This window comes from Lytechinus variegatus, chromosome 7 (assembly GCF_018143015.1).
Source record: "Lytechinus variegatus isolate NC3 chromosome 7, Lvar_3.0, whole genome shotgun sequence".
In the NCBI taxonomy this organism is placed as follows: domain Eukaryota; kingdom Metazoa; phylum Echinodermata; class Echinoidea; order Temnopleuroida; family Toxopneustidae; genus Lytechinus; species Lytechinus variegatus.
Window position 1 is genome coordinate 42407925 of NC_054746.1, and position 24968 is coordinate 42432892.

A 24968-nucleotide genomic window follows, 5' to 3' on the forward strand; every position below is an offset into this window, starting at 1 on the left:
TATATCTTATTCCCACACATTCTCAACATCAATTACCTTCTCGACACACTCATTATCAAGTTCTTGCTCTCTCTCATTCCCACACACCCTTAACGACACTCGCCAACACTTTCTACCTTTATTTCCACACTCACCATTACACACTTTCTGTCTCATTCCCACACACACTCGCCATACTATGTTCATTTACACACACCATCCATACTCTCACACCCTCATCCACACCACCTATTCTCTCCTCATTCACACACGCCCTCACTTGACATCAAACTCACTTTTCTCATATTCACACACACTTTCCCCCACACTCGCCATCAAATACTTTCTCTCTTTCTACCACACACCCACATCATTTGTGCACACAATCCACGGTCACACTTGCATTCACATCATGCTCCCGTATACTTTTTAAAGGTCACGTGAACAAATTGGAACAAACAATGTGTCCACGCGTACTCTTTTTCTAGCTTCTCTATAACTATATTACACACACGCACACACACTCCTTGCACAGCCCCATCCATCAACGTGCTATTTTTATTACTAGTAAGTCATCCTCAGATCATTTTTCATGCGTCTCAATTCTCCATTTTTTCTTAGGTCTATATACAATAACTACACCTTTGAACAGCCTTTTCCTCATGTTTTTTTTTCTCTCTCTCTCTTGATGTAGAAAATGAACAAAGATATAGAACTCTCTGAAACTTATCAATATGCACCCCCTCCCCTCCTCGGAAGCTTCCACTGGCACATACACAGTCTATTATTCAACCTCCATATTTTAGCTCTTGAACGATACTTACAATAGAAACATCATTTAAATTTCAATACATTTCCATCTTGTCTGAATATTCCTTCTACGTATAATTAAATTTAACACAAAAGACGTGCAAAGAGTGCAATATTTCATTCTTGGGTGTACATAAGCCACGATTGGGTATGAGAATTTGGGTTGATTTTTTTATTTCTAAAAATTTTATTTGAGTACCAAGACAACTGCATAGCTTGTATACTACTATAATACAAACGATGAGAAAAACATGATGATAAAATATAACATAGTTTACAATTGTTTTTTTTTATTATACTCGAAGTTAAACTAAAATTGTATCCTTCAACTAAAAGAAATATAGTTACAAATGTGAAAAAAATGACTGAATTTAAAACCAAACAAACCTGCTTGAAAGACGAAACTTTGTTTTTTTAATAATTACATTTTAACTTGCCTCTATGTAAAACAAAACAATTTCAAACCATATTGAGAGCATGCCCCTGAATCCTAAAAGATATATGATGATACGATCATTGCCTAAATTGTTTTTATTTACCAAACAATTTTCTATACAAAAAGAAACAAACGAAGGATAATTCCCTGTTGTTCTAAACTAATTCTTGGAACAACCTTCCTTAAAATGTTACAGCAGTACTGGGTCTAGATATCAGCCAAAGAATTTTAAACTTCTCAATATTAGCCAATATGAATCAACTTTAATACTTATATGCTTAATTTGCACTTTTGTCAAATTTTAAATGTCGAGGTCACCTTATAGAAAAATAAAATTAGCGATGAATAGTCATACTCATTATAGGCCAAGTACATGATCAAAATATAATAGGTTACGTACTATTATAATTTAAAAAAAAATACATTTACTATGATAGAGCGTTTATTTATAAAACACGTTACTTTGCCCTGTTAGGGAATTATTCTTTACAACTGAATGTCCCGATGCATTAATCGTCAGATTGACATCCCTTTGAGTAACAGTAGGGCTATGTCCACTCCCTGTAGAATGATTGAGAAAATTAATAGAATATCATGGCAACATCATATTTTCCTACAACGCATTCTCGAATTGTTTTACATCTTATAATCAAATATATTTAATCATACATTAATATTTCAAACCCTCATAATTTTTTGGTATCATAAAATAGATATATATATATTTCAGTTTTGACAAGAAGGAATTCCAAATTAATAGCAACTCTACAAATCAGGAAGGAATGAAAGTTTGCTTAAAAGTAAAATGAAGATAATAAAAGCTTCATAAACTTAAAACAAAGTTAAATAGTGAGCGGGTGACATCATCGGGTTACCCCATTTCCATACTGGCCATGCAGATTTCATAAAATGAGAACTTTCTCATTTTACATAATCTTTTTGCGTTATATTATATTTCTTTTTTTATCTATGTATTCAAATAAAAATTTTGGGAATGGACTAATTTTTCAAGAGTTTTATGTAAGTGAATGATATAAATCAATAATCATGATAAAACAAAGCAACAGGCAAAAAAAACAGTTATTTTCTTGTTAAATTTTATATAGGTCTACACTGACACGAAAAGAAATGTTTTAAACACTATTGGTACCAAGTATATAAAATCATGTAAAGGATACGCATGTCAGTATAAATTAATTTTGGAGCTCAAAGCGCGAACTAAATTTTTGGATATAAACAATTATTGTTGTTGTTTGGTTATTTAGAAAAAGTTAATGCATTTTTGGACATTGATAGGAACATTTTTATTTGGATACGTTTGTAAGTAGATAACCAACCGAAATACATAATATTTTGGGACATGGCCTGATTTATCCCCCACCCTTTAATTTTTTTTTCATTTTTCTTTATATTTTTAATCGTTTTGGGGGGTTGGCTAATTCTCCACCCCCTTCCCCGGTCTTACGCCCATGTATCTGCACATAACCTACCTTGATTAGGCGGCGTATATTCTTCATGTATAGGTCCAGATTGCTCTTGATAAGTGTCCTCGTATTTCTTCACTGTAAGATATAGATGAGTCGAACCCTCCATCTTCTTAAGGCACTCCATAAATGACCCATAGGCTTTATCCCCTCTCGTCGGTATGATATCCAGAAGCGCTGATACTTTATCTCTTGGGGTTGCTTTAGCATTGATTTTTGCAGCATCCTGTGATGTAATTATCATATCTGCTAGAAGGTGTGGCATTATATCATCTGCATGCAAATCGTTCAGAAGATCAGGAGTAGCCTTCTGAAGAATCTCACGATGTTTCGTTGTCATAGACATGTTGCTGAAAAAAATATTTTGGTAAAAAAATTAATACCGAAAAACAAATTCAGGTAGTGTTGTTTCTCCTAGGTAATTAATCATCATGAATAGTGAGTTACGGTTTGAAATACGAATATCAGGAGGAAATTTAATGAGAGAATCAACTGAAAAACAAAACAGCTCGAGCTCAGAATATCGGACTTCAAACAGAGAGTATACATGCATGCATATATATATTCTATTTGTGAATAATAAAATATCTTATTCTCCACAAGCATCAGTACAAGGTCCTTGCAAATTATCTCAATGAGCAAATGATTAGATCATATAAGTAATTATCAGGTAAGAAAATGCAACAAGGTATCCGATTTCACATCAAGCAAGCGATAAATAATGGGCATACATACGGAAATGTGTATTATTCTACACGATGCTCAACTAAACTTGCCTCTTCCGACTGTCCCAATTATGATATAGGGGAATTATGGCAGTTCAAAGCTCAATGCAGAGAATAATGAATACGCAGACCGATTCGGGGAATACCAAATACCACTATCATAACAAATAAATGCAATCACATTTGTTGGCGGAGGAATAAACCCAGGAAAAAAAATTCCCATGAGGTGAGTATTGGCCTATATATAGAGAAAGACAAAGAACCCTTTGCATTTTGTTTTGTTTGCAATACTACATTATGTGTTTGGCAATACAGTTATTATACACAATAGGCCTAATTGCAGTCTAATTATATTGATTCGATTTATCTGATGGATATAAATTGATGAAATTCGGGTAAAAATATACACATACCGCAAGTTTTAATGACATATTTTCCCCTTAAATTGGGGATTGAGGTGTCAAGTTTTTTTTTCTAGAACATCCTACATTGCAGCTCACCAATGATTTCTTTCTTCCTCCTATTCTGAATTAATATTTTGGGTAAATTATAGATCTATAACCACTTTATAATTTGAGGTAACTTTCATAACATGGAATACAAAATAATGTAGAATGGAAAATGCACACCAAATCCGCAATGAGGTGGTCATAGCCTATTATTAAACGTAAGAAAAATACACTTCTCACTTTCCATTTGCTCTTTTTGTACGAGATATCATCCGAATCGTTGCTTAGTTTTCTTTCTTCACAATTGAATTCACCAATAGAAAAGTGAAAAGGACATTGTATGGTTTAATTGTTACTCGTGCATGTACGGTCATGCGTACGTGATATGAGATTATACATAATATAATTCTATATAAATATATCGCATAATCTATTCCGTTAAGGTAAAAGAGGAAATTATGTGAAGTAATCAATTTTTTTGTGGCCCTCCGCATATTTAGTTCTCCTTTTTTTTTCTATCATTTTGTTTTTTCTAGAAAGGAACAAAAAAAATTGTCGGGGATTGTTCTCTTAAGTCCCTTTGTATGTGTTTGTCTTTGTATGACCTAATTTTTTACCCCTTCCCATTTTTTTTTACTGGGATAGAACTGCTAAAATCTTTTAGATCTTTACTACAATTAAGTCCACAATTAAATTCTGTCATATATATTTACTGCATTTTCGTTTCTTTGGATTGTCATTCCTTCTTGGTAACAAATAATTTCTTCATAACTTGTATATATATATTTAATTTCTTTGTGAAAAAATTAATTGAATTGAAGTCAAACTGTACAAAGTCTTGATATCAAACTACTTGCATCATCAAAAGTCCTTCCTATAACGGCATCTATTATGTTCAATAATGATATATGCAAAGGCGAGAAGAAAATTAAGGCGGTTATGATTGATTGATAATTGGGCTTAGAACAATGGCATCGCATCAGGGGGCAGGGGGCAACGTACCATGATTTTTAAAGGAGTTTGGGAAGGGAGAAATAAAAAAGAATATCAAAAGAATACATCATCGGGTATAACTCTATAAGGGGGAAATGGCGTCACTATTGAATCATTACCCCCCCCCCTCCCATCAAAACACACTCCAATCACCACTGGCATGGCTGGTTCAGAATAATATAAAGATAGGTAGTGTTAAGTTTAAAGTTAAAGGTTTTACATTTCGTATAATGCTAATATTTCCGAGGAAGCTATTAACACAAGCATTAAATTCACTTCAACAGAAGACAATCGCCGTGAGATTGAAAAATAAAACCCTGCAGAGATCTATAATAAATTCAAAGAGACTTGTGGTGTGAATGTAGCTAGTTTTCAACAGATGTTACCTGTAATTGTCTATCCTTTATTGTTTTTATAAGGTCATTTCTCAAGTTTTGCCGGGCAATGAAAAAGCCTAAATAGCACACATTCTAAATGTGTGCTGTTTGTGTTTTGTGTAATTTTCAAGTTTCCGTAATTCATGTTGACACCGAACTACTAGGTCTACATGATTGTAGAACGAAGTACTTATTTTGTGTGTGGGTAATTTTTTGCCATAAATTAATGAATCTGTGTTTCGGTAGAAATTTTTCCTGTAACATAATTACAAAAATGACATAAGGAACTGTAATTTTTATGAATACGCTTTGTCTTGAGCCATATAATATTGGTCGAATCGAGTGGGGTCATGCAGAAGCGGCGCGGCGCCATGTAGGTATAATGGGAAGCTATGCATGGGCTACCTATTTTTTCAGCTACTGAACTTCAGGGGTCGTAGAGTTATAATGACCAACATCTCTCTTTTCATGCTCTTTTTGTCCTCTCTTAATATTCGTTTTCTTCTTTTCCCCTTTTCCATCAGTGCCCCTAGCTGCCCGCTTTAGCACCTCCCCAGAGATATTCGGCCTAAATCTATTTTCCTGTTTCATCATTTCAATCGACACTTATAATTATGAATTTTGTAATTGAAAATGGTGCTATTAAATTCCATCTGACCATTAACAATTTTTTTGTCTTTTGTAGGCGTACGGCAAGGTCAGCCAAAGTGGACAAAATAAAGTAAGACCATAGAGTTCGGTATGATTTGACCAATAGAATATAGGGGCCAAACAATTTTTTTTTCAATCATTTAATACAATAATAATTGAAGTAAATTATATTTTATTAAAAACATCAATGATATTATACACTGTCCCTTCATCTTTTATGTAAAGTGTAGTATAGGCCCGGAAAAAGTATTTCCAAATTGATGGGAGCGCAAAGCGCGAGAGGAATAAAATTGAGATTTTAAACCTAAAAGGGACATTCATATTTTGTAAATCATATATAGGAAATAGTTAATTGGGTATGATTAATAATGCAATCGTTATTGATATTCTAATGTGAAACAGGATAATTTAAGTACATTTTAAATAAAGAACATGCATGCTATCGCGCATGTTTTAGATTGAGACTTATAAAATCTGGGCATTCTGAATACATTTGTTTAATGCATGGACCTTTATGAAGGAACTTGGCAAATCATACAATGTGACCACGCAGCGTGAGCTTAAAATACTACGGACATTTTACAGAGCACTTATTTTGTAAATGAAAAAATATGAATTAAGCTTGATGTCCGAGTTAAAATATGTTTTGTAGATTGACTTCAAAACTTGCTCCATATCAGCCTATAATGAGCAAGATATGAATCTCATCGAACAGGCAATTCTGGCGCGAAGCGCAAGCAAAAATTTTATATAGTAACATATGAAAGATATGTTGTTTTTTTTTGCAAGTCTTCCCCTCACATTATTTCATTCACTCGTCTTCCTCCTTTTATTTTCCCCTTCTTCTTTGTCTCCTTTCTTCTTCTTCTTTTCCTTTCTTCTTTCTCCCTTTTTTATTTGCTCTGCCATTTTTTCAGGGGGGGGGCACACCAAATCTCAGGGGGGCGTGCGGGTAATTTTGTTTGCTGCCATCTTTAGATACAACTGTGCTCATGCTAGCTGTGCAAGATTCAAATTCTCGACGGCTTTGCCGAGTTTGACTTTGTTTTGCAATTTTGGTAAGTCATTCTATGAAACAATATGATTTCTTGTTAAACCATTTTGATATTATTATTCTAACAGTTCTTTGACATCTTGCTTCTTGTTCAATGCTCGATGATAAGATCAATTCCCTGTTTTACCCGCACCTTTATCCGCTGGCTCTGCTGCTCTGGACTGCACGCAGTCCGCGATCTCCCCCGCGGCCGCAGCCCAGGCCCGGGCCGGGGAAGTAACCCAGTGGCAGTGGGGGTAGTCGTTACATTACCGGCGCCGCGCCGGCACGCTCGTTCCCACGGCCCACCTACCTCAACTTCCTCAAGTGAAGTTCGTGCAGGCTCCACTTCACTTCACTACTGCTACACTACGCATCACCTACCTGAAGTCAAGGTGGTGAACTCCAGAGATGCCAAGTTCAAAGACCAGCTTAGACCAAAAGCTTCGGTCTCTGGGAGTGTTATGTTGCTTGTTCAGCTGAACTCCGTTGGCTTCACTCACCAAATACAGAGACCGAAGTTCTAGCGCGATCTGTACAGCATGTACAGGGCCAGGGACTCAAGTCAATGGCCATATTTTTATGTACTTAAGATTGGACAAAACGGGGAAGTGAATTTGCGTGACAGCCGAGGTAAGTCACTGTTTTTGTTCTTTTTAACTTGATTTTTCTCCGTTTTTTGGCAATTAATGCCAAGAGGGAATATTAATTTGCATTTTGGTTGCAATAATTGTCAATTTTTTTATTCATTAAAGACAAAAATTGAAGAGCCCCGACGGAAGGATTTTGCATTGCAAGTCCCCTAATGGTGGCTGCACGATAGCGAGCAGTCTGTGTACGAGGAGAAATTTTAAAAAAATGTTAAAAAACTCGAAACAGACGGCTGCCAGCTGTCTAAGACCAGCTGCCAGCTGTCTAAGACCAGCTTTCTGTGAATCTGAGTGAGATCACAGACATTGTGTACAATGTATATGGGGATAGGCTGGGATAGTTGCGTGAGACAGATTTGAGGGGATGAACTAGAGTCCAAAAAGGCAAAATGCTTGAGTCTCACGCATAATGCGTGAGACTTGGTAGCTCTGGAACTCGTTCAGATACTCCGAGTGACATGAAGCCAAAGCCAGGTGGGAAAAAATGCATGGTATTTCTTGTAAAAATTATACAAAAAAATGCATCAACAAGGAATAAAGTTGAATTTCTTACTTCTAGTCTAGGTACACCACTCATCCTACAAAAGACTCATCTCGTTCTCGGCAGTATACAGGGTCGCATTTCATAAGTTGGGTATGCAAAAAGGGTGGCGTATGAACAATTTTCCACACAGTGCCATGGATAAATTGTTGCTACATCACAGCATCTTGACCAAATTTATTGAGTAATATCTCATTTTGAAGCTAGAACTATAGGCTAAATATATTACTATGAATTAGATCAATACAATATCAGGAACAAAAACTATAGCACATTAAGTTTGAAGTAACAGGGGTGGCCGAGCCGGTGGATGCGGTAAATGATAAAATATAAATTAAACCTAATTAACAACTTACTACAATATGTAATATGACTGATATCCTCATATTTCTGGGCGTTTTAAAGCAGGGAACAACTAAATGTCATAAAAATTTGACAATTTTGAAAATATGCAGCAATGGAATACATGTGTATGTCAGCTCTGATCTGCAACCTTATCAATTAGTAAACCGGAGAGATTTGTTAATTATCTAATTTGTAATCTTAATTTTTAGTACACTACAATTGCAATTGTATCATTGCAACAAACATTTCTACCCATGATGTTGTCATTTTGCCAAGCATACAAATACAGTGACAGGTATTTTGGGGGCAAAAATGTGAAATTAAATACTGTTAATTAATTAGTATAATTAATATGCATAAAATAATAGATAATCATTCGATGTTTGGTACAGATTTAATCATTGATGTTTCAAGATTATAACTGCAAAATACTAGGGTGATCCAATGTTGCATTAACTTTTGACACCATGTTATGTGCAGCAAGTCCAATTTGAGAAAAACATTTCAAAATTCACATTTACATTGACATCCATGTAATAATTAGCTGTTAATTAGTCATTTTAAGGAAAAATAACAGCATTCGAGACTTAAAACTTTTTAATTATTTAGAGAATGGCTCTATAACATATCAAATAATAAAATTTTTGACCATTTTTACCCTGTTCGCGAAATGTGACCACCTTATGACATGCGACCACCTACACTGCAGCATATATCATAACCTTGTTCAGTGAACTAACCCAGGCCAGGGAGCGCCCATGATCTCACCATGTATTTACCCATACTCACGGGACAAGGGTAGATAACGGTGAAAATATCTAGCAAGATAAATTGTGAAAACAGAAACTATGCACTTACCATTATATGGATGAAAACTATCGAGTGGTAGAATCCTGAAATCGAGGCATAGACTGGAACCTCAAAAAAACGAAAAGTTCTCTCTTTCTGCCCCAGTCTCGATCGGCCATTTTTGTTATGAATCATAACAAAATAATATAAAACATCCATCAAGATTTAGACAGCATAATAGCTTCTGTACAAACTCAATAACAAATAATAAGAACACACAGTTCTTGTATAGCACATATCACATTAATACTTCCATCCCTATGCACTTCCAAACGACTGATGGATAACTGAAATATACATATTTTAAAAAAATCAATAACTGAAATGATAGTATTAATACACAGTTCTTGTATAGCACATACCACAGTTTAATAAAACATCATATCATTATGCGCTTACAAAGGACTATGAAGTACAAATGAAATATATTGACTGGAAAAATGATAAGAAAATATGTATAGAATACAACCAGGCACTTTAGATAAAGAAACATTTAAGAGGTACCAAAAACTAAAACAAAAGCACACAGAACTCAAAGAAATTGTACATGAAATCAGCTCAGAATGCATTTATTGTGCAACTAACAATCAACTAGCCATGGTTGATATGTGAAATAAAAAAAAATTACCTGAAAGCAATGGAATGTAAACAGAGAAATGCCACTTCTTGATGGATACACCAAATAAAGAAACATCAGCTGATTTAAAGATTGACATTTATTTATTTATCTCTAGAGTACAAATTATACATGTATTGTAAACTGTTACCAATGTAATATTGATTACACAAAATTGTGTCAGTTCAAAGTAAGGTACAAGTGATTTGATTTAGAGCTGCTTAATTGATGAAGCTTTGCCCAACTTTTAATACAATGCGATAAGAAACCTTGCCAATTTCAGGGAATAATTATACTTATCAAAGTTGATTAGCAATTTAGGTTGATATGGGGAAACACTTTTAACAAAGTTCTGTACAAAAAAAATTATGTATGCATTCTTATAAAAAAATGCAAAGCAAATTGCAAAATACAAGGAAAATTATTCCTTGAATTTATAGTAACCCTTATTTTATGCACACTTGTTCATCTATATCCCTACAGATAGGTTTGCATATTCAAACTCTTTGTCAAATAAAAATAGAGCGTGTTAATTTCTCACTCTCTTTCCTACCAACAGAGGGACGTCATCAACTCTAGCTGTCTGGAGGGTGAAGGCATTCTGCACAAGCTACTTAACTTTCTTTGCAAGAACAGTCCATGAGAAGGAATTGCCCTTTTCACTAAAGGCAAATATGTGGGGGTCATTATGGGCCTGGTGCAGGACATGCTGACGGAATCTCAGCTGGGCCTTCAGTGCTTCCATCTTTGCATTGGTTGACGGTAAAGATGAGAGCATCTCGTCAACCTCCCTTTCATTCTGCCACAGGCCATGGTACTGAATGTCTGCGGTAAATTTTTCAAGTTCTCTGATTCGACGCTGTGCCTTGGCCTCCTTTTCTTTTTCCTTCTCTTTCAGTGCCTTCCTCTTCTGGTCGACTATGGTGGCAACCCTTCCATGGAACCGCTTGGTCAGCTTTCTTCCTGCTGTTCTTGCCGTGTTCATGATTTCCACCATGTCTTCTTCCTTCATCCCATCTAACCATTCCCCCGTTCTGTTCAGAGCAAACACGATGGTTGCCTCATTTGCTAACGGAAGAATTAAGGCGCGTTTTAATGAGGTAATCCAAGTATTCAAACACACGCTCAGCAAATTTATTGTGTTTGTGTTTGTCAACACTTCCTGTTTGAGATCTAGCAGAGGTCTTGCTGAGTTCCCCTAGATGTGCTGAGTGATTTTCCATCACTTTACTGAGAGATGGGAGCATATGATGCAGGATAGTTGCAGTGAGACCATCATGCTCAGTTGGTTCTTTCAACTTCTCCAAGATTGGATCATCTCTGATGGGTTCATGCCAAGGGAGAGTAAGGTTCCCTTCCAAGAAGCTTGTAGGGTCTTTGCCTGCATCACTCAGTAGCTTAATGATGTCACTGTAGATGGGAGGAAGATCTAAAATGTGCACTGCCTTGTCTTCCAGGAGTTGCCAAAGAGGTGTTGTGATGTATGTACTAACTAGACCCAGAGCTCTGCAGCCAGCCAGGTGAAATGGCTCCTGGAGGTCAGCTTCAAGTGCACGTAGTAGCTTGTTGGTTGCCCCGGTCTCAAGGAATGACTTCATGTACTCAGACAAGAAATATATGTGCAGCATTGAAAAAGAGGATATTGAAACGTTTCCCTCTAAAAGGAACTAAGGGTAATGATCTCATGTTGTACTTCTGAAGCAAATCCTTGCAGTACACTTCGAACTGCCTATAGTTGCCGGCCTTTTCATCGCCCCCGCGAGCAAAAGCCTTGGATGCTGACTGTACCAACCTTAGCACACAATTCTCATGCTTGAATGCAAGTCCCTTGATGGCTGCCCCTGAACCCTTACCCTCAAACATTTCCTCCTTGACCTTTGCCAGAGATTTTTCAGAGACTTCCGCATACTGGACAAGACTATGCAGTCCGCAGAAGAAGGATGTCATATCCTCTATGGGCCTCCTTTCGTTCTCACTTAGGGCTTCCCAATTTTCGTGGACATAGGGCAAAACTTCCTTACGGTGGACTCGAAGAAGTTGATGCCACTTCATTTCTGTTGCCGCACGGTCACTCATCGTGTTCCTTATGTGCCCTAGGTTTTTTTTCCAGCACCACAGCCACATCATCAAGGTCTGCCAAGACTTGTTGGAAGGTAGACAGAGTGTTCGAAGCTGACTTTGTTGCAATGTCTCTCAACATGAGAACATTATAGCGTTTGTCATCATCGCTTAGATGGTATCCCATGATGACTTTGTTTCCATATTGGGATGTCAGTCATTCGAGTACAAAGTTGTGTTTTCCTTTGAGGACACTTCTTGGGCAAGCTGTTCCTGTGCAATGTGGAGCCGCTGTATGTTCATGTTTTCGACTGTTTATTTACTAGGAAGTCTTGTACATGTTCTCCCTGTAAGGTTTGTGACCACAGAGTTAATACAAGGAGAAACTTGGCTACAGCCAAATGATTATCTAGTAAATCATACACATATCTGGTCAAATTTGTGCCGTAGCAATTTTTCTCATTGTCATATGTTTCAATCACTTGATTTTCTAGTCTCTTTATTCTGTCACGTAACTGTTTGTTTTCATCTGTGAGAAAGGTTATGTCATTTCCCATTTTCTTTACCTTTTCTTGCTGTGATTTTCATCTCACACTCTTCATGATCTATTTTTTCTTCCAATGTTTTGCTTTTCTTGCATTGGTAATCCTCCCTCAGAAGTGCCTGTTTTAAGGACTGTTTATTTTGAGTAGCCTTATCTTTCACATGTTCAAGTTCTTGATGATTGGTACACTCAAGTTCATGTTTTTGTTCATTACATTGTTTGTCAACCCCTCTATTGTTCTTTCAAAATTACATGCTTCATGCACCTGACAAATCCCAGAACTTTGAGGCTTCCTTCTCTCAAGCTTGATGGTAGGATATTCATATACTGCCTTCATGAATTCTTCATATGCTACATAGCCAGACTTCTTTCCATCTTTACCTAATTGTATCCCCTGAACAGAGTTCGGAGGATACTATGGATTTGGCCTCGTTTATTCCTCTCTTTTAAACGGGATAAACTTTTTTCTACAGTCTTTGGCAATATTTCTAGGTCAGGACGTAATGAGATCAAATGATATGCAGTTGCTCCTGACGAACTAACTTTCAACATTTCCAATAATAATAATAATCCGCTTTTATGTATAGCGCATAATACATCAAAACGACATGTCTAAGCACTTTACAGATATATTATTACCCCGGTCATTGGATTCAGTCAGTCATTCCCGCACACAATGTGTGCACACCCTCCACTCCCTTCGGGAGTATTCCAGTCGGTCACCTATGAGGCGCACAAAGTACTGGACAAGCTACCGGTACAATGACTTCAACATCCTACCGGGTACCCATTTAGCACCAGGGTCGAGAGTGGCAAAGTGTGGATTAACGCCTTGTGAAAGGACGCCAGACCGCGGTGGAATTCGAACACCTGATCCTCTGTTTACAAGGCGAGTGTCAGAACCCCTACACCACGGCTCATCCACAACTTGGCATTTTATAACCATGTCTAAGCCCTGAGACATTTTGCTTTATGTTCTGAATACATTTTGTGATGTTGATGTATGTACAAACATGTTTGTGACCTATTGTTAATTAATTTGTTTGATCTAAAATAAAATTGTTTAATTAATGTTTAGTTACAGAAATGCAAAAATGCAATTATTCATGCTTTGAAAACTTGTTAGTTCACCATTCTAAGATGTTTAATGGATTTCCTCTGTTTTTTAGAATGTTAGAAAGCCAAACACTACACTGGTGGCAATGCTGGGATTCATGACTGTTCGATGTACATTTTAACAGAGGATAATTGCAAAAAATGCAAATAAGTCCCTTGTCCTTGTTTGTTCATTTTCTTTAAAATACACATAAAAAAGTCTTTTTCTTTTACTTCAGACACCCCATATATGATTGATTGATTAGTGATGGCTGACATGAATTTTAGTGAAGAGGATATCAAGAGACAACTGGAGTTACTTGGCTATCGTGATGTACCAAGGCATCGACTTGCTCAGTTTGCAAGAGGTAAGTATTAAAGGGGGAGCAAATTCACCAACACCGTGTGTGATCTCTCTCTAATTGACTATGTGTAATATATAACTCGTTAAAAAAATATACCTTTGAGATATATGGGATATGGAGCGTTGTGGCCCAGTGGATTAGTCTTCGGACTTTGAAACAGAGGGTCGTGGGTTCGAATCCCAGCCATGGCGTAATTTCCTTCAGCAAGAAATTTATCCACATTGTGCTGCACTCGACCCAGGTGAGGTAAATGGGTACCGGCAGGAAGTAATTCCTCAAAAAGCTGTGTGCACCGAGAAGGTAGCCTAGCTTAGCCGGGTAATAATAGCAGGGCCCGCTGGGAGAACAGTTTTCGGAACTGAAGTGGCTACCCTGGGTAAATATACCATTATTATTATTATTAGATATGTATTGATACAGAGAATAAATTAGTTTATGATTTTATTGTTCATAGAAACTAAAATGTTTTATTAAGATTGGTGCTCTTTCTGCTTCTTGGTAACATAATTATTGCATGTATTATATGAATGTTTGAGTACCGGTAGTGAATTAATGAATGTGTTATCTTTCAAGTGGGTCTGTATTACATGACTATGATGGTCAGAATGTTGCATTGTAGGATTGGACCAGGCAAATGCACTTTGAAAATTTTAGGTCACTTTTACAGAATTTTGTTTAACCACTTAAACACCAGGGAATAATTTTGCTTTACAAATTTGAGTAGAATTTTTGGCCATAAGAGAAAAGCTCTCAACTAAGTAATGTATTGTCTTATATAAAAATATGCTATACAAAAGGCTTTATGCGTAGCAGTCTTTAAAAAAAAATGTGGAGCAAATTGTGATGCGATACCAGGAAAATTATTCCCTGAACCCTCTTAGATTTTAAAAGATTATTTCAAAAGAACAAGTCACAACTTCATTTTTATTGCAGTTGACATTTTTTTCCTTAAAAATTTACACATTATTTACTTTGTGAATTGTGAAGGTTAGACCTGGTACTAGTATTTGAATGTTGATGTTGGTTTTTGTCTCACCTGCGAAGCAAAGTGAGACTATAGGCGCCGCTTTTCAGACGGCGACGGCGGCGGCGTCAACATCAAATCTTAACCTGAGGTTAAGTTTTTGAAATGACGTCATAACTTGGAAAGTGGAAAGTATATGGACCTAGTTAATAAAACTTGGCCATAAGCTTAATCAAGTATTACTGAACATCCTATCAGAGTTTCATGTCACATGACCAAGGTCAAAGGTAATTTAGGGTCAATGAACTTAGACCATGTTGGAGGAATCAACATCGAAATCTTAACCTGAGGTTAAGTTTTTGAAATATCATCATAACTTAGAAAATATATGGACCTAGTTCATGAAACTTGGACATAAGGTTAATCAAGTATCACTGAACATCCTGCATGAGTTTCACGTCACATGACCAAGGTCAAAGGTCATTTAGGGTCAATGAACTTTGGCCGGATTGGGGATATCTGTTGAATTCCCATCATAACTTTGAAAGTTTATGGATCTGATTCATGAAACTTGGACATAATAGTAATCAAGCATCACTGAAGATTTTGTGCAAGTTTCAGGTCTCATGATTAAGGTCAAAGGTCATTTAGGGTCAATGAACTTTGGCCGAATCGGGGGTATCTGTTGAATTACCATCATAACTTTGAAAGTTTATTGGTCTAGTTCATGAAACTTGGACATTAGAGTAATCAAGTATCACTGAACATCCTGTGCGCGTTTCAGGTCACATGACCAAGGTCAATGAACTTTGGCCGAATTGGAGGTATCTGTTGAATTACCATCATAACTTTGAATGTTTATGGATCTGATTCATGAAACTTGTACATGAGAGTAATCAAGTATCACTGAACATCCCGTTCGAGTTTCAGGTCACATGATCAAGGTCAAAGGTCATGTAAGGTCAATGAACTTTGGCCATGTTGGGGTTTTTTGTTGAATAACCATCATATCTCTGTAAGTTTATTGGTCTAGTTCATAAAAAGTGGACATAAGAGTAACCATGTATCACTGAACATCTTGTGCGAGTTAGAGTAGTATTCAAAGTCAGCACTGCTGCTATATTGAACTGCGTGATGCAGGTGAGACGGCCAGAGGCATTCCACTTGTTTATATTTAAATTCAAGGTCACCTTGACAATAATTTGGTCTTAATAGAAAAGCAGAAAAAAAGAGAAAAATATTGGTGAAGGTTTGATGAAAATCCATCATAGAATAAGAGAGCTGATTGTAAAATTTTCAAGAATATTTTATGACGTCACAGATGAACAATTATTCCATACATGTACAGTATGACAAAAATTCCCCTAAATGTCATTGTAAAAAATGACCTGGATTTAATTTCTTACGTCTCACTCCCTTCCATTAGAAACATATTTTTATGGAACAAATTTTCACCATTATTTTTCTCTGTCATATCTGTTTCAATTATTAAAAGTAACGTCTTATCAGGGTGAACTCTTTTTCATAGTTTGTATTATATGTATGTATTTATTACTTGTATGCAGGGCCCCAAAGAAAAACAGTGGTTCGTCCACTGATGGGGTTACCCAGGGTAAACAAAACAAAAATAATAAATAAATTAATAAATAAATAGGGCATATATTCTGAACTCAGGTTTGAATTAAACCCTGGTTTGAATTTTATTGTCATCAATGATAAAATAAATTCTATTATGTAATTAAAATTCAAAACAATTTTGAAACTCATCAGGGTCATCCTTCAATACCAAGGACAATGATTCACTGAAATACATGTAGTCAAAGTTGACAATTCATTTAGTGCTGACAATTGTCCCCCCCACAGTTGTCTAATATTTAAGACACATTTTAAGTAGTAAACTTGTGAATTTTATAAGTGAAATTTTGTTTTGTTTATGGTTTGATAACAGATCTTGAGAGGATGATTGATGAAGAGAAACAATCAGATGATTCTCTCTACTCAAGTGAGTATACACTAATATGAGCATGGTGTTTAGTGGAACCCATTAAATATCAACAAGTTTTCAAAATATTACATTTTGATGGAGGACATGTTTTTTAATGTTTTGTAATTATTCTTTCTAATACTACATTATAGACCTGTATTCCTGTTTGTTAAAGAATGTAAATATTTATTTTTGGGATAGATTTAGGCACTTCTTTAGGTACTGGGAAGTTTCTTTTACTTTGATTTCTATCTTTTTGTAAATCAATTCTGAGGGGATGATGGTGACATCAGGTTTCCTTAATCAAATGTTAACTTTACTTGACATGTTATTGAAACACTGGCTTTGTTTTGTTTTTCAAATGCAATTCTGCAACATCTGCGCGCAATAAGTTCATGATCTACTCACATATGTACAAGTAATATTCTTATTGCTAGTGGCATTAATTTTTCATTGTCTATTAACAAAAAATACAATAATAAAATCATGCTATATTCCTTCGTCCCTATTGAATTCAAATTGAAAGTTGCTTTTATAAGTTACTAACACTGGAAATAAATTGCACACTTTCATTCAGTTTTTGTACAAGGCATCATGTATGGGAAAATGCCTGAATGTATCACTGTGCATTTAGAAGAAAAGAAAAAAGTCTAAATTATTTCCCATCTTAACTATTTATACTTTCATGCACAGATATTAGTGATCATCATAGTTCATCAAGGATCAGATCACCTGATACCTCTGATGTATCATATGACAGATCAGCTTTTCGATCGCCTTTTAATGATGTACCAAGACAACCAAATACAAGACATGTACAGTTCACCGAACAAGTAAGTTACTAAGTATTTTTAAATGTTAAAGTTTTTACTTTTTGCAGTGCTGCATGAATGTCATTTTGAGATTTCCAACAAAATTTTAGCTTATAGAAAGATAAAGTGCTGCATTTTTTCCTTTGTTGGTTATATGGTTAAAATGCCCTCAACAACAGACTTGCATATTTTTGTATTTCTATTGTTTATTTCTTAAAACTCTATCTTTAAGTACATGTATTTCCCATTTCGGTTCTGCAGCCTACATTGAAAGAATCCAGACTAGATCAAGAGAATCAACCAATCCCTACCAATTCATCAGGAGTTCAAAGATCAGGTCAAGTCAGGTCAACAGGGGTCAATGACTCCAAGGTATATGATCCATATCAGAGGAAAGATAACAGACCTGGGGAAGTTGAAAGGTCAAGTAAGGTCATTACTCCAGGAGGCATTGACTCTAAGGTATATGATCCATATGAGAGAAGAGAAGCCAGGTCCAGAGTCCCTGCTGCCAAGAAGGTTTCAATGAAGAGGAAAGTTGTGAGGTATGTATCGGTTCCATGTAGTCTTTTGTAGAATGTTCAGATCGTTTGTTTGCATCATATGGGTTAGCAAGAATTATAAGTGAATGTGATTGCAGTTAAAGAGAGTCGTAAATTTTGGAGATAAAGTTCTTTATTTGTAGAATTAGTGCATCCTATTTAAATCCTGAAATAAATTTGATATATACATTGAATTATAAATTTCAAATATAGGCACCTTTTCTATTAACAGTTTGTTTAGTATAGGCCAAGGTATCCCAGATATTAACATTGAATTTTGTGCGATGGCAGTGTTTGATAATAATAATACCAACATGCTTATCTAGGGCATATCACTGCCAAATGTGTCGCAATGCGCTTTTGAAGAAGACAGAAAAGGCAAAGAAAAAAGTCACTCATGTGTCAATGAGACGTCTGTTTATAAAACATGCTTGCAAGGGATGTGTATTATAAGGGGAGTTGTTAGTTTAGATGCCCATACAAAATTATAGTTTATATGTGATCATGTGTAGGAAATTATTTTACTGAAAAGTCACTTGCAGAGTTACTAAAAATATGATTGCAATATGAGACAAATTAAAAACATTAACTTTCAATTGTTTTGTGCCAACTTTTGTGTCTTTTTGATAGTGTGCTTTTTGATTTGCAGTGCATGTTTATATTTACACAATGAAGATGATATCTTCCTCATATTCTCCCATACTAATGATATGTCATTTATCTCATATATAACTTTCTTGCATGTAAACAATAATGCTAGTTATAAACTAGGCCTGATTCATTTTAATCCTTCACAGGAAACGAGATGGACATTCTCAAGTGTTTGATGAATCAGTGACAGAAAGTGAATCTGGTGAGTTTTGTAGTAAAATAAGGGTTTTTTTTAGTATTTTTATAAAAATTGTGTTAATTACTTTAACAAGATCGGGTAAAAGTTTCAAACTATCTTTTCTTGGTTCCCATAATCTAACAAGTGTACAAAGCCTTTACAAAAAGCATGACAGCCATTTGTAAGCATACTTTTTGCCCAAATTCTCAGCTTTTTGAACAAGTTCATCTGCCAGAAATATACATGTATGGTCTTATCATTCTTATTTTTTTTTACTTTTGTGTAGATGCTTCGATACTCATTTCACCAATATACAAAATTCTTCTTTTATGGAATTCAATGTTTTTCTTCTTAATGATTTTTGTTTTAAGATAAAGTTCAGTATTTCTTTGTATAATCTTAAATTGGAATGACTTTTGTTTGTTTCTTCCCTAGATATATCCTACCTGAATGAGAGACTTCAAGATCTACCTTTAAATGACGATGAGACAGAGTCTGATGTTTCGAGCACAGGGTTTGATAGCTTTAGAAGACATGTGGGTAGACCTCATTCTTCACAAGGATTGGTAGGTATACACTCAACATACAATAATGTACTACTAGGTCAAAGCTAGGTTTGTCAATTTAAATTCTTAAAAATATGTTTTCCATCATGAATTAGACAAATAGATGCAATAATATCCACTATTCAGAGAATTACACTCATTAATTATTTTTATTGCAAATTCAAGAGTAATAGGAAGAAAAGAATCTCTTCTTGATTTTGGACCAAATAAATTATAAATTGTTTATACATGACAGATAAGGTACAGTGAAAATTGGGACAAGTCAGAAAATTTTAATCAGAAATGTGTGTAGTAATGTGTATTTGGTGAAACAAAGAACATTACAAGAAATGCTAATGACCCATCCCTTTCATATGCAAGGTTATCAGCTCCTTGATCAATTATTTTGTGCAGCTTTATTTTGACATAGAAATTTTAAACTCTCTGGAACTGATGTAATATATTGCCATAAAAATGAGTCAGTGTTGTTGTCTCTTTGTTTGTTTGTGAATTGTGCCTTCATTTCTCGTCTTGTAGAGAATAGTTTTGATTATTTCCTTGAAGATTTTGCTTTGATCGACTCACATACTTTGCACTTGCGAAAATTTACCCGTAATATGATTTCTATGGATAATTACTTTTGTAAAGGTAGTCATGGTAACATTGGTCAGCAGATGAAATCCAGGTTCCCATAGTAATTACCTTTTGTTATTTTTTGTACATCAGGAACCAGGTTAGAGAAATCAAAATCTGTCATATATAAATCACAAAATAATTCAATAGAAAACATGTGACCTAGTTGATTTTTTTTATATCAATATACAGTATTCCCACCGCCCAGCTGGAAATGATGAGAGTGTATATAAACCACATCTACCACGTTCATGTAAGTAACCATTCATTCAAATGTTATCAGAGGGGAAAAATATCCTTGATATTAAAAATTCATTGATCAGATATACGATTCACATTTTGTTAATTTTAACTAAAATACAATTTATATTGTATTTGTACATGAAAATCACTTTCTTTGTCACTTTCTGTTTCATTTTATAGTCAGGAAGATACAAAATTATATCACTTTGGAACTATGTAGCCAGAATTTCACACATAGTCTAAACAAATGAAGTCATGAAATGTTGCAGTGAAAGCTTTTGTTTTATAACTTAAGTTTGAAAGAAATATCGGGGGGGGGGGGGGGGGTTCGCTGCTGCATGAACCTCCAGTCTTTGAAGGTAAGGGTCGTATGATGCATCTTTCTCAACATTTCATACCTACATAATAGGTCTGTAATAATTGTCAGATAGAAATATGAGTTCGGTGTAAGATGAAAAAATATCTAAAATGTAAATTTTTGTTATAATATAGTAGATCTGTATTCTGTGAAAACTATTTTGTGTCCTTTTGATGACAATCAGTTGATTGGCTAACATTGTTGTTGGTAGTTTATATTGATGATATTGTTAGTCCTCAAAGCTATCCATTGTCTTTATTATTTATATATTCTGTCTAATCTTTTTCTCTTCAGTTATCAGACCATCAAGTGCTAATACAACATGGAAGCACAACAAAAAGACAGATCCTGTAACAAGGTATGTTCTGTTCTATCTTATCTTGGACAATGTCTATGTGATTGCTATCTTGTAGAGGATAGGTAACATATTAATTCTATGTAGATCATGCTTTATATTCTGGATGTGATTTGGTCAGTGTACTTACAAAGGGATTTAATAGGAATGAAAGTCATAGAATGAGCGAGGTAAAGAAATTTATCTAAATGCTTACAGGGGAAGTTCACCCTGATAATAAATTGGTTTGAATAAAGGCAGAAAAGTTAGAAATGTTATTTTATTTTATTCAAAATCCATCAAATAATGACAAAGTTATGAATATCTAAGTTTTGTATTTCGTGACATCATATGTGAGGAGCTCCCCATGAATTCAAATTTTTAAAGGAACATGAAGAACAAATACATTTTTTCTTACAGAAGGGCGTATGATATGATGTGTCTGATTAAATGTCCACCACATTATAAAAATCACTTCGATTTTTTAGAAAATTGTATTTTGAGGAATTCATATGACACAACATAGAACGGAGCTGCTCATTAGTAACGTCACAAACCAATCTTTAAAAATTCATAAATCTTATTCTTTCAAAGGTTTTCATCAAACTACACCAGTATTTATCTCATATCTGTCCGGTTTTATTAAAACAATATTTTTAGGGTAAGCGACTCCTTTAATACAATATACTTCTTTGTAATTTACTGATTGGCTGCTACAAGCCTTACTTTTGATATTGCTGAGAGGATAAAGGTTTTTCAAAATGTAATAAACAGATTTAAAATGCATTTGTGGAGTACCTTTGAAAGAAATAATTGAATATACCTCTTCTGTTCTGAATGTCCTTTACTGAATACAAAATGCCTATGTTAGTTATGGGCAGCCATAATTTGAAGATTATTGATGCATACATGTACACTTTACGTGTTGAGTATTTGAAATAATTTCATGCTCTTGTTAGATGTCTTCTCTTTATGAGAAATTAATGATTTTCATAACCTAAAATTTAAGTGAAGAACTACTTATAGAATTCACTCTATGAAATGCAATGATTTATTTTGTAGACATCAAATGTATCGAGAGCAATGGAATACTCAGAAGGCTCCAGGAGAAAAGAATCATAAAGGTCTTAGATGGAGTGTGAGGGTAAGATATAAACATCTTTCCTTTATTTGAAGATAACGAGTAGTACATTGATTTGGGTTTTATTTTGATACAACCACTGAATTGTGCCTTGTACTTTTGAAATAGTAGTTATGGCCAGCATTAATTTGGAGTTTTATTTTTATTATAAATCTACAAATCTCCATATGATAAAGTAATAATGATAACTAATAAAGTGTTGTGCCAATGATTTGCTGCCTGAAATGACTGTATCATCCCATAAGACCAAAACTCACTCTTCATGACTCATGTAGCTCAAGATACATGTACTTCACATTTAAGTTTCACCTTAGTGTATCACACTCTGCTTTCTTGTGTCGTCTCTGACTCATTGGTCTTTATGGTTTAGTGGGCTGTCCAATTTATGGGCCTATTTTACTTGGTTTCTAGCTCGAAAGCTGATGTGACATATTTCCTTACTTGCAGGCTGTCTGAATCATGAATGTCTGTTGCATTGACTTTACCTAAAATGACTGAGTTTTCTGGTTTCCAGAGAGAGAGGGGGGGATTTCATTTGAAGACATGCCCATGCTTTGAACCAGATTCTGTTCAGTCATTTATCCAACACCCAATGCCGAATCAGAGATAAGCTTGATACAGATTTTGTGTTTGTTTTAAAACCAGTGAGGTATATATATTGTTTACCAAAGTGTGATGCATAACGACCAAGTTGTTCAGGTTTAGCGATACCAACTTGCTGTTTACAGTTTTGTCGTATCTTTAGCTCAAAATAATTGATTGTCTTTGCTTTAGTCAATTGAATTTGCAGCTCTGTGTAATCCTGATGATAAGCTATATAAATATTAGAATTCTGAAAGCAAAGTAAAGGAATAAACTAGCAGTATGAAAAATTAACTTTCTTTTCATTTTTTTTTTCATTAACTCATGCAGTACAAGAACATGTTAAAATTATCTGAAAATCTTGTTTTCCCCTTTATTTTTCTTGTGTAGGAACTGATGATGTATAAAGATGAGATTGTTCAACCGAGGTCTAAACCACGAGTCTATGTTCCTAACAATTACGTGATTCCTTCTGACAAGAAACGTCAAGCGCTTCGGTGGGCAGTCAGAACTCAATTAGCTCATAGAGAAATGCCTTCAACCTCATTCGATTTGTAATAGTAATTGTTGAATTCTTAATCCACCTTGATATTAACTTGGCTCAAGACATATCCATCATTCCTATTCTATCATTAAAAGGGTTGTAGTAGCCATCTCTGCAATTAAATCAAAGTTTACTATCAGCACACAAGACATAAATAGTCATGCAGCATGTCTTAGTATAATTGAATGAAATGATGATTTACCTTATATAGTATTGAGTGGTGAGTGTGATTTTACTCATATCACAGCAAAGAGGCAGATCACGTTGATGCTTACATATCGCAATCATGTAAGTGCAAATCATTGTTATTCATATTCACACGATTCTATGGTGTGATTTTTTTCTTTCTTTCCCATTATCTTATTGTAAATTATCCCCCAAACTAACAGCGTAACTTGAGCATACATTGTAGCTGGCAGGCAAGGTTATTATATTGCCTAGGCAAGCAAAATATAATAAAGCATGATATATCACAAAAAAATTACAGCAAATGAATGAAATCCAGCTCACTATAATATATAGTATTTTAAAGTATAAGATTGAAATTCTGAAGTTAAATTAATATTGGATGGACGTCGAAGTCTTGATGTCAGTCAGTCTATCTGGATGAGTGTAGGTCTAGTTTATATAGTCATGTCTCTCTAATAATCAGGAAGTCTTATTTATATAATTAGTTTTGGGGGTGTAACAATTTAAGGTGGGGGTGATCTAAACTTGCTCTGATTGGTCTCCAGGTAACTATCAAACTTTCTTTGGTATAAGGATGTGGTGATGCACTGTGCAGAGGCTAGGGGTGGTATTGTAAGTCATACTTCTTCCTAGAACTTTTGTTCTTTGAAGTTAGCTGATGAGGGTTGATCTTTTATGGTCAGGGTTTAGGAGTTAAATGGTAATGGGGTTTCTGGAATACTAAGACGAAATTGTAGGAGATTATAAACAAGTGAATGTGAATGACTGAAAGGATAACAGGAATTTAAACTACCTACTGCATAACATTAGTGGCTGCTGCTGATTATTGGTTTGGTAAATGGTAAAATGGAAACCTGTTTCTTTTTCTAGCGAATAAGCTTGTTATTAATGTGTATTGGTCTTAGAGATGGTTGAGTTGAATTTGATAGAACTCATATTTGAAGTGTATTTTGTCAAAAGTATTTCCTTTTCAATATGTGATATTTTACATCTGTTAGCATTTTCTTTAGAGATATTTTCATAAATCCCTCTCTCACTGCTTCATTCTCATTTCATTTCATGTGAAATTCATGAATATGTGGCCTTATATTTTCTCCCATCCGTCCTTTCCTTCAATCATTTCTCTTATTGTTTTTCTTTCTCTAAAATTCAACATATTCATTGTGCGGTATTTTTATTTTTGAAAATTCTAATAAAATCAATAAGAATTAAGAATGAAAATTTGATTTTCTCCCTACCTCTTTAATTCTGAAGTTGCGTGCATGCAG

The 24968-nt window shown here is 34.9% G+C and overlaps 2 protein-coding genes across 2 annotated transcripts; one reads left to right on the forward strand and one right to left on the reverse strand.

The window, feature by feature from the left end:
* Positions 1-664: 664 nt before the first annotated feature.
* LOC121418027 lies at positions 665-3574 on the reverse strand. Its single transcript, XM_041611729.1, has 3 exons — positions 3445-3574; positions 2716-3059; positions 665-1786 (listed from the first exon to the last, which is right to left on the reverse strand). Exons 2-3 carry the CDS (start codon positions 3053-3055, stop codon positions 1668-1670), a joined length of 459 nt encoding a protein of 152 aa, XP_041467663.1. The 5' UTR covers positions 3056-3059; positions 3445-3574; the 3' UTR covers positions 665-1667.
* A 3312-nt stretch (positions 3575-6886) lies between these two features.
* On the forward strand, positions 6887-24006 carry LOC121419356 (hydrolethalus syndrome protein 1-like). The gene is made up of 11 exons (XM_041613780.1): positions 6887-6962; positions 13875-14003; positions 16913-16966; positions 17642-17781; positions 18022-18305; positions 19100-19155; positions 19567-19697; positions 20502-20562; positions 21205-21268; positions 22307-22388; positions 23358-24006. The coding sequence occupies exons 2-11, from the start codon at positions 13904-13906 to the stop codon at positions 23523-23525; spliced, it is 1140 nt and encodes a 379-aa protein (XP_041469714.1). The 5' UTR covers positions 6887-6962; positions 13875-13903; the 3' UTR covers positions 23526-24006.
* The last annotated feature ends 962 nt before the right edge of the window (positions 24007-24968 follow it).